This window comes from Monodelphis domestica, chromosome 5, assembly GCF_027887165.1.
Source record: "Monodelphis domestica isolate mMonDom1 chromosome 5, mMonDom1.pri, whole genome shotgun sequence".
NCBI lineage: Eukaryota > Metazoa > Chordata > Mammalia > Didelphimorphia > Didelphidae > Monodelphis > Monodelphis domestica.
The window spans coordinates 282,672,113-282,687,979 of record NC_077231.1 but is presented as its reverse complement, the minus strand read 5'-3'; the positions used below and the strand labels follow the sequence as shown (position 1 = coordinate 282,687,979).

Sequence of the window (15,867 nt, the reverse complement as noted above, 5' to 3'; positions counted from 1 at the left end):
TTTAAAATGTTTAAGCACTTTATTCTCTCCTCAATTACATATAAGAACAATTTTTATCATTTTAAAATTTTGAGTTCCAAATCCCTTCCCTCAATCCTTCCCACCTTTTCCTCTTCCCTAAAAGGATAAGTAATCTGATGTAGATTTTACGTGTGCTGTCATGTTAATATATATGTATGTACATATATATATATATATATATATATATAATTCTGGATATATATTCTAGAATTCTGGAGACTGATTCCATTCTAACCCTAGGTTTGCCTAAAGGCAAAGGTGGAGGACCTGGGTGGGATTGGCCACTTTACTTCCCTGGGACTCAGTTCTCTTTCTAAAATGGAAAAGATAAAGGAGATACTTTTAGTAAAGTAAAAGATGCCTTTTTCTTTCAGCTTTGATACACAGTGCTATGTTGTTGTCTTTGGACCAATTGGGACGTGGTCACCTCCTTTGTGAATGGTTCTTTGGCTTCCTTGTTCTAACCCCTAGAAAAATGAGTTCCCATCCATTCCCTCTCCTTGTCTATATTTTAGTATCTGAATACCTGCTAAGTCTTAATGGATACTCCATAGAGTCTAATACTGAACTTGTTATATTTCCTCCTAAACACTCCCCTCTTCCAAGATTCCTCATTTCTGTTAAAGGTACCACCACCATCTTTCTAGTGGCTCAGGTACCTAATCTTGGGACTTCTCATTGGCTCATTCCATATCCCCATTTATTGGCTAAATCTTGCTGCTACTACCTCCAGGTATTGTATTGGTGCTAAGGATATAAGTACAAAGAATGAAATAATTTTTACTCACAAAAAACTTACATTCTAGTAGGAGAAATGAGAAATACACTTTGTGTGTGTATATATATATATATCATAAAGTGAATAAATATGAATATGTATGAAAATTAAATATAATGTAATACCGTAGCAGTTGGGGGTATCAAGAGGTAATTTTCATCTTCAAACAGACGTAGTGGGAATTTGTTTTGCTTGACTATGTGTATTTATTACAAAATCTTGATTTGTTGTTGTTGTTGTTTTATCCTGTGGGGAGAGAGGGAGATGAGGGGGTGGCCTGGAAGGGGCAGGAAAAGGAAAAACAAAGGAATCATTGAAGTATTTTTTCATAGAAGAGAGGAAGGCCAGAAAGAATTACAGACAAGCAGGACAGCTTTGAATGTTACACATTGAATTTATTTATTTACTTATTTTTAATTTTAAAACCCTTACCTTCCATCTTAGAGTCAATACTGTGTATTGGTTCCAAGGAGTGGTAAGGGCTAGGCAATGGGGGTCAAGTGACTTGTCCAGGGTCACACAGCTTGAAGTGTCTGAGGTCAGATTTGAACCCAGGACCTCCCATCTCTAGACCTGGCTCTCAGTCCACTTAACTACCCAGCTTCCCCCCAATTTTTTTTGAAAGTAAGCTACATGTTAACAAGTTGGGGAAAAACAATTAGTCAGGAAAAGAGTCCTACCCTGTTCCTAGGATAAGCACTAGGGAATTATGGATTCTAAAATACTCCCAATGGGGAAATGATCAACAGTAAAAGAACCGATCAAAATATCCTTTCACCTCTTCATAATATTATGTGCTAGAAATGCATCTATTTGGTTTTTTGTGGAACCTGTTACATTTGAAAAACACTTGTCTTAAAAGGCAATTTTACATATTTTATCCATTGATCTTTCCAATAATTCTTCAGGAGAGATATTCTTATTTTACAAATAAAAAAGTTCAGAAAAGGTTAAGGGACTTGAATTAAGTCATGTGATAAAAAGCAGCAAGATGGGGACAACAATTCAATGTTCATTCAGTCCATCATGGTGGCCTTTTGTATCTGCCCCCTCCCCACTCTGCCAGAGTTTATTTTTAAAAATTTTAATTTTCAAATTAAAATTTAACTTAATTAATTTTAATTTGTAATTAATTAAAAAGTTTTAATCAACAAACTTTTCAAATATAAAGAAGAGAGAAGATGATTAGTTATTCTTTAAGAAATACTTTCAAGGGGGCAGCTGGGTAGCTCAGTGGATTGAGAACCAGCCCTAGACACAGGACGTCCTAAGTTCAAATCTGGCCTCAGACACTTCCTGGCTGTGTGACCCTGGGCAAGTCCCATTGCCTGGCCCTTACCACTCTTCTGCCTTGGAGCCAATACACAGTATTGACTCCAAGATGGAAGGTAAGGGTTTAAAAAAAAAGAAATACTTTCAGATTAATAGGGTGTATCAATTGTTCTTTCCATTATACCCTTCTGCACATTTTTCTGTATAATTTTTTCTGTGTAGTCTTCTTGTAATCAGTGTATTGGTTCCAAGGAAGAAGAGTATAGGGGCTAAGCAATAGGGATTAAATGACTTGCCCAGGGTCCCACAGGTAGAAAGTATTCAAGGCCAGATTTGAACCCAGGATTTCCATTCTCTCAGTTCACTTGAGCCACCCAGCTGCCCCTATTTCTGTGTAGCCTTAAAACTGCTTTATTCCATTTTTTTCATTAATTACTACCCACTAACTCATCTTCCCTCCTCTCCAGTAGAAGCCCTTCCTTGTAACAAATACACATAGTAACAAAACAAATCAACCCATTGGCCATGTGTGAGAATGCATATCTCATTCTGTGTTTGTCGTCCCAGTAAGTCCCAGCTGCTCCATCACTTCTCTGCCAAGGGGTGGGAGTTACGTTTCATCATTCGACTGGCTTTTGGAGCAATGATTACTTACTTGGGTCAGAGTCATATTTTTATTGTGGTCATCTCATAAATTGTTCTAGTTCTGCTCATTATATTCTGTAATAGTTCACATGAATCTTTCCCTCTGCCTCTGAATCCATCATATTCATCATTTCTTATAGCATAATAAAATTGCTTACGTTTCCAGACCACAATTTGCTCAGCCATTCCCCGGTTGATGGGCTCACAGTTCTTTGCTACAACACCATGTGCTGCGATGAATATCCATGTACACATGAGTCCTTTCCCTCCATCTTTGATCTCCTAATAGTAACATTACTGGGTAAAAGAGTATGTAGAGTTTAATAATTGGGGAGGGGGATAGAATTCCAAATTGTCTTGCAGAAGTGCATGAGTGTACCTTTTGCTCTTTTGTTATCTCTGATTCTGCCCTCCTCCAGTCATTCAAAAACCCATTGGCGGCCTCCATGACAATTCTTTCACCCGCCATGAATCTAATGAATGGATTTTCTAGTCAAACCAAATGATGAACCAGAGTATTTCTCAACTTCTTTTGACCGAGTTACTTGACTTGGATTTCATCACATTCAAGTTTGCATAATCATTGACTTTATATTGACCTTTTGAGTCTCCTCCAAGATCCTTCCCTGCCATCCCCCCCCCCCCAAGAAGGCATTTAGCATAATTAGCCATCTTGTTTCGACAGTAAGTTACTGGTGGAGGTCAAAGCTTCAGTATATCCGAAGTGCAAAGCCTTCCTGTAGCAATAACTGAGCCCCAGTGGGGTAGACCTGAGTTCTAGTCTCAACTCTTCTCTAAGTAGAATACTTTAATCCCCTTTGCATGAAGCAATAGCTCATCCTTGTGGTGGAAGTCAAAAGTGGTTTTGGACTGGCAGCCACACTTAATCCTGCGGCCAGTGTGTGCATCACTGGCTTCCTCGCAAGGGTTCATTAGAGTCAGGAAGAGGATTCATTTCATAATGTACACTTCTGGTGCTCCTCGGTGAAAGATGTGACTTACAAGTGAATCATCCCTGAAGAGACAAAGAAACACAGTCCAGGTCAAGGCGAATAGCAGGCACTTGGCAAAATGGGAAGCAGCCAAGGCATGTTTGTCTTCAAGGGTCCTCCCTCCCCAACTTTCAGTGCCCGCCACTGTTCTCAGCTGCTGGGTACTTTCTGTCCCAAGAAGGGACTTGATATACTTATTGGAACTAAGGAAAGAGCTCCGGCATCAGATGATCTGCTTTCACATCCCACCTGTGATTCTTACTCCCTGTGTGACCTTGGTCAAGTCCTCGAAAGACTCAATTTCTTCTTCTTTCCCACACTGGGTGACTTCTAAAAGTCCCTTCTTGCTCTAGATCTGTGATCTTAAGGCTTTGTACTTACCTTCCTTGTTGCTTTTCCCTGAGTATATGCATGATAAAAAGCCCTAGCTTCAGAAAATCCAGATTAATTTGTCACCTCATTGGCAATAGAGATTTGGGCATACGATGATTCATTCTAATTGAGAATGAACTAGTGCCTTAACGCCGACAAAGTGGCTTGCCTCACGATTCTATGGAGCAAAGAGTAGAGGCATCCTCATCCATTCCATAGATCAGGGAAGCCTGTACCAGCTGTAGAAACACTTGGATCCTCTTTCCCTGCTTCTTCATTGGAGCAGAAGCCAAACGACCACTTGTTAGGGACAGAGGACATGGCAGAGATGATTCTTATCCAGTTACATGCCGGATGGCTTTGGGGATTCCTCTCAATGCTGAGATTTTCTATTTATTCAGGAATGGTCCTCTTGGAAAGGAAGAGAAGGATAAAGGAACAGGAGAGAGAATAGGAGGAGGAAGAGATGAGGACAGAAAGAATCAACTGAGAAATGGTTCTGCCACTTTGGTCATGAGAAATGGAAACAACACACGAACTACATTCTTGTCCCCAGTCAGGAATTCTTGCCTCTGTGTGTGTGTGTGTGTGTGTGTGTGTGTGTGTGTGTGTGTGTGTGTGTGTGTTGGGCCAGGGTGAGGGTACTGGTTTTGTTTTAAATCATTATAAAAAGTGAGAAAACTTAACTCAAACATAAGAATAACTGGAGGTAGAGGGAGAAATGGGAGATCATTCAAACAACAACATTGCCACCTTCTGCTGATGAGATGTTAATGCAAGCAGCTTCATTTGGTGGTGAGACAGATTTTATTTTTATGAAATGATTCAGAGGCCTAATGGACAGACATCAGGAGTTTGAAGAAGCCATTGGCTGTGTCTTTACTGGTTTCCAATGTATACACTGAAAGAAGCACCTAAGTGAGGTCCTAGTTACAGACTTCCTGCCCTCCCAGTCACTTGAAGGGCGCCATCTTCATTCATTACACTGGTGTAAAGCCTTTGGAGAAAAAAGCTGGTATTTGTAGAATGACCCCCAAATCAGTCAGCGATAAGACAGTTATTGGGCACTCACTATCTGCAGCCCACTATGCTAAGCCTCAATGGGGATGTGAACACCTCTACAGGAGGGCCCCCTTAACTGTGCTTCGCTTTTCAGGGCTTCAGCTATCAGAAGTCAACCCAAAGCGCTGAAGGTCTTCTCACAGAGCCAGAGGTCCATTTGTGGCAACAGTGCTGCCCCCTTTTCCACCTCCACTTTCTCTTTAATTTTTATTTTTTGTGGGAGTGAGTGCTGAGCAGAGGAGAGGAGCGGAGACCAAAAGCACATCTGGGTGGGGGTCAGCTGGTGTTCACTTATACCTGCAGCTGGAGCACCTCCCCCCTGGCTACAAGACCCTATTGGAATTTAGTTAGAATGATAACAATCAGTCCAAAGACTGGAACTGTGGCTTCATTGGTAAAGGGAATTCCCCAGAGCAGATGGGCATCCTCACTGCAACATAGAGTAGCCAGGCCACTGAGACACTGGGTGATTTATTGAGGGTCACACAGCCAGTGCATGTCAAAGGCAGGACCTGAACCAAGGCCTTCCTGACTGTGAGGCTAGCTCTCTACCCAATACTCCAGAGATGCAAAAAGATGATTATTAGGGGGAGGGAAGGAGAGAGAGACATACATACAGAGAGAGAGAGAGAGAGAGAGAGAGAGAGAGAGAGAGAGAGAGAGAGAGAGAGAGAGAGAGAGAGAGAGAAAAGAGAGAGAGAGGGAGGGAGGGAGAAAGAGAGACAGAGACAGAGACAGAGACAGAAAGAGGGAGAGAGAGAGAAAGAGAGACAGAGAGATAGAGACAGAGAGACAGAGAGAGATAGAGACAGAGAAACAGACAGGGAGACAGAGAAAGGGGGAGGGGAGAAACAGAGACAGAGAGAGAGAGAGAGAGAGAGAAGGACAGTGAGGGAGTACAGGAGGGAGGGGAAAAGGACACAGAGAGAATGGGAGGGAGGGAGAAAGATAGACCGAGACAGACAGACAGAAACAATTGATCAAAATTTCACAAAGGACTTGAACTAGGCTTTTTCACAAGGAACAATTTACAGGGAAGAGGAGGAAGTAGAAGGAGAGAAGGAAAAAAGATAGGCTTCAGGTCTCTTCCAAATCCTATCTAGTAGGAACCATCTCCAAGGAACTCCTAGTACCTTAAGGATAGCCTTGATTCTAGGAAGAGGAGGTAGAAAAGAGCTGCCCTCAGCTCATCAAAGGATTGGTCTTAACTGATCTTAAACCAAGGCTTTCAAGTGTAGGGAGAGAGAATTTCCCACACTACATTCTGACCTTAGTGTATGAATCTTGAACTCAAATGGATGGGGGCGGGGGGGGGGGGGGGAATCTAGAAGAAAAGAAAAAAAAAGAAAAAAAATTAAATAAATCTCTAATTGCATCAGATTTACCAGATTATTCCAAGATTTAAAAAAATCCAGATGTACATATACTTAGCTTCTCTTCCCTTCCCTTTTTCCTCCTTCTCCACCTGACATTTACATAAGGTTTGTTGGTGGTTCTCCAGAACAAATTGTTTTTTAACCTTTATCTTCTGTTTTAGAATTGATACTAAATATGTTCCAAGGTGGAAGAGTGGTAAGGGCTGGGCAATGGGAGTTAAGTGACTTGCCCAGAGTCACACAGCTAGGATGTATCTGAGGTCAAATTTGAACCCAGGACCTCCTATCTTCAGCCCTGGCTCTCTATCCACTGAGCCACCTAGCTGCTCCTCCAGTACAAGTTTATTCCACATACTCTCTAATCCCCTTCACAGTATCTATAATAATGTGTAATTCCAAATATCCCTTTAGCACCCACCCTTCCACTGTACTATCTATCCTGTGCTTTGTGTCAATGGTAGCCAGACATCTCAGATTTCCCAGCATTGACTCCCAACATAAAGAAAAGAAAGTCAAATCAACAAGCATTTTATTAAGCATTTATTATGTGCCAGACACTGGGCTGAGAGCTGGCAATACAAATACAAGCAGAAAGTCCATTCCTGCCCTCAAGGAGCTTAATTCAAACATGGAATAACAAATGACAGAAAGAAGCTGAAAGTGGGAGGGCAGGAGGAGAGTAGAAGGTCCCTGGGCAGGAACATGGTAGAAAAGGTCCAGAGAGAACTTTTAATGATACTTTGGACTTTGTCTGGCCGGCTAACCTGAATCTGGGCTCAGAGTCAGGCCACTGCACTTGTTTAGAGACTTCTGTCCCATAGTGCAATGGGCATCCTTTCCACCCCTTTAGAATGTGGCCTCCCCACTCGCCAGACCCAGGCACAGACCAAACCACGTGTTTTCCAAGCTGCAGTGAATTTATTTGCAAACAGATCATCTACAAAGGCTAGAGAGTCTCCTTGGTGCTGAGCCTGCTAGCCAGGGCCTATTTTAGCAGCATTCTTGTCATGTTTTCTCCCCTCAGCTCCATTCTTCCCCTGCCCTCACTGCATGCCAGGAAGCTACACAATCATAAACTGGCAGATGAAGGGCAGCCGCTCTTTGCACCTCTTGTCAAACCACTTGCCCACAGCCACTCCGGACATGGCCGCGCAGTTTTCCACCTTCCCACCATCTGGCTGGGTGGTGATCTCTGTCTCCCAGTTCTTGTAGCTGATTTTGCTGCCCGTCATGTCCACCCAGTTGCCTTCGGTCGCCATGTCGTTGAGACCGAGCCAGATCTCTGCCTCGGTGCCTATGCCCTTGCGTAAGTATTCATAGAGAGAGTCATTCTCATCCGCGTTCTGTGGGGTGCTGAGGGTGCCCCCGAGAGAGATGCACTCTTCACTAGCTTCATGGTAGGTCTTGGCCTGAGAGAAGGCCAGAAAACACTTCAGATGGATCTTGGTACCCTTTAGGCAAACTAGGGGGGAAAAAAGGGATTCTCAAGGACCTCAAATCAACAGAATCCATCCCACCCAGCAAGCAGGACTGGCTTTGTTCCTTCATTTAATAAATATGTGTCTAGTGTCTGCTAGGTACATGCAAGGCATCCTTGGGTCACTTAGATAACAGACTATCTGGAAGGGGAGCCTAGGGGACATGCCGACTATCTTTAAGTATCTGACGGGTGAGAGATTGGATTTGTTCAGCTTCATCCAAATGGTTAAACTGGGTAATTCATGAGTAGAATGAGTAGAAATTGCAAGCAGGCAGATGGCTTTTAGGCCAGAATTTCCTGACAAGAAGACTTGCCAAAAAATGGAATTGTTTCTTCACTAGAGGTCTTCATGAGAAGACTACTGACTGGTGAGTATTTCAGTGGGGATTCTTGGTCTGGATAGATTGGATTTAGCTCTGAGATCTTAATTCTGTGATCTCCCTGAATACCTAAATGGGTTCTAAAGAGAGGTAGGTAGGTAGGCAGGTAGTAGGTGAATATATGGGTAGGTAAATAGAGGTAACTGATCAATAGATAGTATGACATCCTCTGTATCACACTCCCCATCAATAACTTAGACATGACCTAGTTCAAGGCTCCTCGACCCAAATTATGCTATGGGCCAGTAAAATATCTAAATTTGCTATAGAATTCTTTGTTGTGTGCACCTGTAGGATAGCTATGGGGTGGGGGGAGATGAAGGGAAGGACCCTTACCAAGAGGGATGGGAGAACCAAGAGTGGGAGGACTCAGACACAGAGAAAAGGGGGAATTGAAGTCATTTTTTTTTTCAGCCAGAAGTGCCTAAAAGAGAAACCTCTCTCTGTAAAAGTTTATTACTTTGTCTTCCTGGTCTACTGGGTAGTGGAAGTGGCAGATACCTCTCCCCATCCCACAGAGTCCCCTCACAAATAAAAAAGAGACTGAGAGCTTGGGGAAGCCCACAGATGGCAGCCTGTCCCAAGAAGCATAATGCCCCACTTCCTCCTACCAAGACCTGAGGTTCCAGCGTCTGATCTCTGCTACCCAGCAGCTAAGACCCAGTGGTATCCATTGGCCAACATCCCCTTCCTTTGGCTCTCCCAGCCACCCTCATTTAGAACTACCAGTTGTTTTGTGTCTTCATGCCCTCCTCCCCTGAATCGTTTCCCTTCCAGGGTTCCAAATGCTCATGTAAACTGAATAAGGCCACACAAGCACAAAGAGCTAGTAACAGAATCAGGCCTGGAATCCAGGTTTTCTGACCCATTCGGCTCTCCAGCAAACATGGCTGCTTGAGTGCATCTTCCTTGGACTCGTCTAGCCTGGAAGCCTCTTGAGGTATTACAGGGACATCGCGGTGTATTCTGGGAGCCCATCTCAGCATTATTTCCTCAGAGCTCCTGTTAGCAGGACTCCGTGCACTATTTCTATCTCCACCCTTGCTAGAGTTGCCAGCAATAAAACGTTTTTTATAGCCATAGTATGACATGTCAGTAAGAAACAACTGACTCCTGTGATAAAATCCTGGCCAAGCTGGCCAGCCACCAGCCAGCTGGCGTCCCTACTTTCTGCCCAGCCCCAACTAGTAAGGGAAAAATGCACAAGAGTTATTTTAGCTATAAAATATCTGAGGAAAAAATCAGGCCTGGAAAGAATGACTTCACCTGTGCCCAATACATTTGGCTACAGGACCAGCCAAGGATAGCCACTCCTCTCTGCTTTCTCTAGCATGCCTCTTTCCAGATGGTTCATCCTCAGGACCCTTGTGGTCTGGCCAAGCACCTATCCGCTTAGCCTCCATCCTGTTTCCATGGATAGAGTGTGAACCGAGCAGGGGGTCTCCGTCCTCTCCCAGGGGTGCCCTCTTACTTGTCTGGAGGGCCTGCTGCTCCTTCAACAAAGTTATGTCCTGGGTCAGGCTGTCCAGTCGGCTCTTGATCTCTTCTATCACCTTGGCATTTACAACCTCTGAGGAACAAGTCAAGAGATAACAACTTCAGAGCTTAGCAAGGATGGGAGAATCTCCTCTCCCCCTCTGTGCCAGCTCTGAGGGGTCTGGGGGGAAATAATAAGCAAATGCCACCACCCTTCTCATTCCTTCCTCAATGATCCCTCCAGCTTCCCCCTCTCATCCTCTTCCAATTTGGGATCAGTATGGTTTCATAGGTTAGTGGAAATGTGAATTGTTTGCATCCTACCAGAATCCTTTGCTATTTTCCTGCTCCAGAAAAACCAAATAACCAATTTCTGAGAGCTCAGTTTCTGTGTCAAATTGGGGTTGGGAGTTGTAGGTGCAGAGGGACCTTCCTTATTTTTAGCTTCAAACATTCCCCCAAATGGCCTTGGAGACTATGGTTGGGCAGAGACCACAGTGATGATGAATCTCTCACCTAGGTTTGTCCAAGATCTAATTGGATCCGAGGTAGAAGAGTGGTTAGGGCTAGGTAATAGGGGTTAAGTGACTCTCCCAAGGTTGAACAGCTGATGTGCCTGAGGCTAGATCTGAACCCAAACCCTCCAGTCCCCAGAACTGACTCTCAATCCACTGAGCCACTTAGCTGCCCTCTAATTGCCTTGTTAAATAATTAATAAGGCTAATCAGGAATTGGCACTTCTACCCATACTTTGCACAGATGTTTCTCCGTATGGATTTTGGAAGTAACTGGCTTACTCTGTGGGAGCTGTTTTGTTCATCCCATCAGTGCCCTCCACATCCAACATGCATTCCTGACCTGTTACAGATGACTAGAGGATTTTGATCGGGGAGGAACCTTGGAGACTGTCATTGAAAAAGACCTCAGAGTGCAGCTGGTCCAACCCATGTCGAGGTACAAATCCCTTCTAGAGCATCTCCCGCAGGTGGTCCTCCAGCCTTTGCTGGACAAGCTCAGGTGGAGGCAGAACCATGACTTTCCTTCCCTGACAAGGTTAAACCCAACCCCATCTCCCATTGTACAGATGAGCCTCAGAGAAGGGAAATGAATGCCTTGATCAGAGTCACCCAGACAGCAAATGTTAGAACTAGAACTTAGATCTTCATCTTCTGACACCAAGACCACTTGGAACGTTTTGCCACACATAGCAATCTCAAGGGGTTTTTAATGCTCTTGAGAATGTCTCTGAAACTCTTTTGCTTCTCCTCTCCCTTGGCTCAGCCTGGAGAGCAGAATGTCTTTGGAGAGCTGCCTCTGCAGGCAGACCTCAAACTTGGGGTGTGTGACCAGGACTCTGTCCCACAGTGCTGAATCGTAGAGGGGACTACTGGCAGGACTTGAGGGCTTCTGCTGCTTGGGAACATCTGAGCGTGACCCAAGAACAGAGATAGGGTCAGGGACCAAAAGAGTGAGAATGATTAGTTTAAATGGCAGCTAGGTGGTTAAGTGGTTAGAGTGTTGCATTTGAAATCAGGAAGGTTTAAGTTTAAATCCAGCCTCAGACATTTACTAACAGGGTGACCCTGGATGTGCTCTCAGTCTCAGTTTCTTCATCTATAAAATGGGGATATGAATAGCACCTACTTCATAGGGTTGTTATGAGGATTAAAAAAGATGAAATTAGATAATGTGGAGACTCTGCCTATAGTTCTCCACCCCATCCCCAAAAAGAAATGAAGGTGTGCTCCATTATACATGCACTAGATAAAATGTTATGCATTGCAGCCTGCTCTCTGTAAACAAGTCACTGAATCTTCCAGTCTCCTGGGGGCTGATGCCCTTCTCTCCACTTCAGTCTGACATTCTGTGCAAGTCAACACATGATGGCAGCTTGGGTCTCCATGGACACTAAACTGGGAAGATGGAATGCTGTGGGTGATTCTGGTGCAAGATTCTCCAACAGGGCAGTAGGTGGCTCTCACAGCCCATCTCTTTGTTCTCAGGCTCCTTGCTAGTGCCAGTCAGTCAGTTGCCAGCCCTAGGAATGAGGTTCTCTTGCCCCTGACTCAGTTTCTAGGCATCATTGCCAAAGCTCCAACATGATATTGACCCCTGCTTCTTTCTCCACTTGGAAGACCTCTCAGCAGTTAGGTGGGGATACTTCTTTCTCAGGGTTGTCATGCTCAGGGCTCCCTCCCTTTTCCTTCTAGGCAGCAGCAGCAGCCTATAATGAGAAGAGTGCTAGACCTGGAATCAGGAGAGATCTGGATTTTAAATCCCACCTGAGGCACTTACTAGCTGGATAACTGTAGGCAAGGCTGCTTCCTCTTTGACGACTTTCTCCGCGCTATAATTGCCATCTACTTGTTTGTCCTTCTAGGCTTACCCTTCCCCATCCTTCTCCAGGTCTAGAACCAAGAACCAGGAGGAAATGAGCTCTGCTACCATTCCCACATGGAGTGTGCTGATCTGCTCACCATCTCTGTGCCTTCCTGAGCCACCTCTCTCTGGCCACCATTCTCCTACATAGATGACCTCCCCATTAGAACCCCAGTTGGATTCAGTCTTACTCTGTATCGGGCACCATTCTAAGGACTAGAGAGATATAAAATTTTCAAACAAACAAAAGTCCTTGCAACTTAGAGACATCTATTCTTTTTTCCCTTTAAAAAAAAGATATTTTATTTTCTCAATTACATGTAATAACAATTTTTGACATATGTTTTCTGAAGTTAAAGATCCAAATCATCTCTGTCCTTCCCTTTCCTCCCCTCCAGAGAAGATAAGCAATTTGATCTGGGTTATCCATGTATTATCAAGGAGACATATTCTAAGAATTTCTAAACTTCTAATTCTAAAATATATTCTAATAAGGGAGACAACATGGAAGTACAAGATCTTTGTGAGCTATGTACAGATGGAAACTCAGTGTTTTTTTGTATTTGTATCTCTAGAGCCATGTTGGCAAAGACATGGCATACATGCCCTGGTGGCACAGAGGGAGCTGCTCCGTTCCCTTTTTCTACCATGCGTGAGAACATTTTATGCATGCTCTGTCTGTCTGTCCAGCCACCCAGTGCAAGCACTTCCTCCCTCTGCTGTCTGTAGTAATGCGAGGGGCTCACAGGCAGCTTGAAGGTACAATTTGGGCACGTAATTTCTAAAAGGTCTGCCAATGCTGCTCTAGAGCTTGGCACATAGTAAACACTTAATAATTGTTTTATTTTTTTTTATTCACTTAGCTTCTATGAACTTCAGTTTCCCCATCTGTAAAATGGAGATAAGAATTCAATTTAGCAAGCATTTATTGAATGCCTGTAGTAGGGATATGAAGACCAAAAAAAAAATTCCAGCCCTCAAGTAGTTTACATTCTCCTGGAAGGGACCAACTTGAATGCAAACAAATGTTTTTGTTGTTCATTAATGTCCAGCTCTTTGTGACTCCGTTTGAAATTTTCTTGGCAGAGATATTAGAGTGGTTTACTATTATTTTCTTCTCCAGCTCATTTTACAGATGAGTAAACTGAGGCAAACAGGGTGAAGTGACTTGCCCAGAATTACTGGCTAGTGTCTGGAGGCCAGATTTGAATTCAGGAAGATGAGTCTTCCTGATTCCAAGCCCAGCACCATATCTACTGCACCATTGGCTACAAATAAACATATCAGGAGTAAATATGGGAACAGATAGGTGGCTTCATAGATAGATAGCCAGGCCTGGGACTGGAGGGTTTAGGTTCAAATATGACCTCAGACGTTTCCTTGCTGTGTGACCCTGGGCAAGTCTCTTCTGCCTTGGAACCAATATTTAGTATTAATTCCAAGATGGAAGGTAAGAGTTTAAAAAAGCACTACATATAAACAAATGCCAGCTATTATTATTATTATTCCAACTTCTGCTTCCTTTGTTGCCTTAAAAGCTGCTCATTAGACTCCCTGAGGACAGGGAACGTATTCTGTTCTTTGGATCCATAGCACTTAGCCCAGTGCCTAGCACATAGTAGATGCTTAATGATCGTTATTTAGCTGAATGAAAATCAAACAATGGCTCTACTTTGGGGGGAGGGAGGATAGCCAGCTCCCCTTGCAACCTCAGAAACAGAAAAGATGGTAAAAGAGACACAAAGGAACTTTGAGACCCATAAAGGGCTATTTCTATAAATATGTTATAATAAAGATGCAAGTCAGACCCATCCAGGCCAAGTGCTATCTTTTCCAGATGGAGACACCGAGGTCCAGAGAAAGGCAGTGCATTTGCAAACACTCTCTTCTTCCCTTCTCTTTGTATGGGTCCTTTTCCACCCATCTCCTCCTATCACTCCCTCATGGTCATTTGTCATGGTTGGCATTTTTCTGGGCAGAAGAAGACCCCACCCTCCCTCTGCTCAGATTCCTCTGGCTCGCGTCCTAGTTGGTAACTTCAGTTCATTTCCATGGCACTGAGCTGATGTTGCCACAAACAGAAGATTGTGATGGCCCGCGGCCAGATGAAGTCAGCTATGGAGCTGGAGAGAGACAGAGAGCCCTAATTCTCAGCCAAAGCATCCCAAACGACAGCTGAGGGACTAGGGGAGAGTGACGGCCAAGTGAAAGCCAATCTGAGGAAGATTCTCTTCCCTCCAAGAGATCCTAAGAAGCAAATTCCCCTCTCTTTTCCAGTAGTGTCACTGTCATCAGAAAAACCTCACCAAATGTCAAACAAGGGGAGAAAAACAGCCAACCTCCCCAAACCACAAAAAAGGCAAGAGAGAAACCAAGAGTTTCGTTTTACTTGAGTTTCAAGAATTATTCCTGTCTTGATCTATGTGAGTTATTGTAAACATATAGTAGGGGATGATGGGTTTCAGTTGGTTTTGTTTGTTTGTTTGTTTGATTTTGAAGGAATACGGTCTAAACTTGGGAATCCATTGAAATCTTAAAGGAATAACTCATCATCTTAGACAGTTATCTGAGGCTCTGAGGGGTTAAATGACTATGGCCCCACAGCCACTATGTGTCAGTGGTCAGTCAATAAGCATATACTATGTAATCATTGGGATCACAAAGGAAGACAAAATTAGTCTCAACCCTTGAGGAGCTTATATTCTATGTACATAACTATGTACAATAGCTGTGTACATGGGGCACAAATGGGAGGGGATCTCAGAAGGAAGGCAATCTAATCTAAGAAGGTGGGGAAGTAAAGGAGGGACCAAGAAAAGTTTCCTACAAAAAAAAAAAAACAGGATTTGAACCCAGATCTACCAGAACTTGACGCCAAGCTGTCGCTCAGCTGCCTTCTATGTTGTACATTTCTCTAGAATCCACTTTGCCAGAAATTCCCCTCTTCCATACCACAGGAATTTTCCCTCCCTTGCTTTATAGCTCAGCTAAGAAGCCAAATGGACAAAACATCTATAATTAATTAAGAAAAGGAAATCAGCATTAAAGGGCAAAGGGGGTAGGCTCCCTGCTCAGTTGTTAACTCCTCTTCCTGGGAGAGAGGACACGGAAGACCCTTCCTTACCTTTCTTGACATTGGCTGCTTTTTTAACTTTGGGGGTTGGTGGCTCCGTGCTGGTCCAGGGGAAGAGAATGAAGAAACACAGGAAGAGATAGATTCCTTGGAGCTCCATGTTGCTGTTCCTCCTTCTAGTGTGGGATGGAATGGAATGGCAGTGAGCTGCACAGAGCTAGACTTCTTAAGGCAGCTGTAATCAAAACCTCTCCATCCAGGAAACCCTTCCAGACTCTGGCTGTTTGCATTCCATTTCTAAGACTGGGGAAAAAGAGGACTGCAAAATAGACTAAGATCTGGGACTCAAGAAGGCCAGCCTTGCCAAAGAAATTGTGCACCAGCAACCCTTCTCTCTGGAGCAAAGCAAGAATTCCTTATTTCTAGGACTACAAAATATAAATAAATAAGAAATATAAGCTTTTCAGTGCCCTGATGAGGTATTTATTAATAAAATGAGGAGAACATGGGCACTGAGGGGCCCTTTCAGCTCTACCATTCTCACTGCTGTTTCTTCATGTC

The 15,867-nt window shown here is 43.7% G+C and overlaps 1 protein-coding gene across 1 annotated transcript; it reads right to left on the bottom strand.

Annotated features, from left to right (window-relative positions):
• Positions 1-7,043: 7,043 nt before the first annotated feature.
• CLEC3B (C-type lectin domain family 3 member B) lies at positions 7,044-15,606 on the bottom strand. Its single transcript, XM_003342094.3, has 3 exons — positions 15,358-15,606; positions 9,850-9,948; positions 7,044-7,980 (listed from the first exon to the last, which is right to left on the bottom strand). Exons 1-3 carry the CDS (start codon positions 15,464-15,466, stop codon positions 7,580-7,582), a joined length of 609 nt encoding a protein of 202 aa, XP_003342142.1. The 5' UTR covers positions 15,467-15,606; the 3' UTR covers positions 7,044-7,579.
• Between the last annotated feature and the right edge of the window lie 261 nt (positions 15,607-15,867).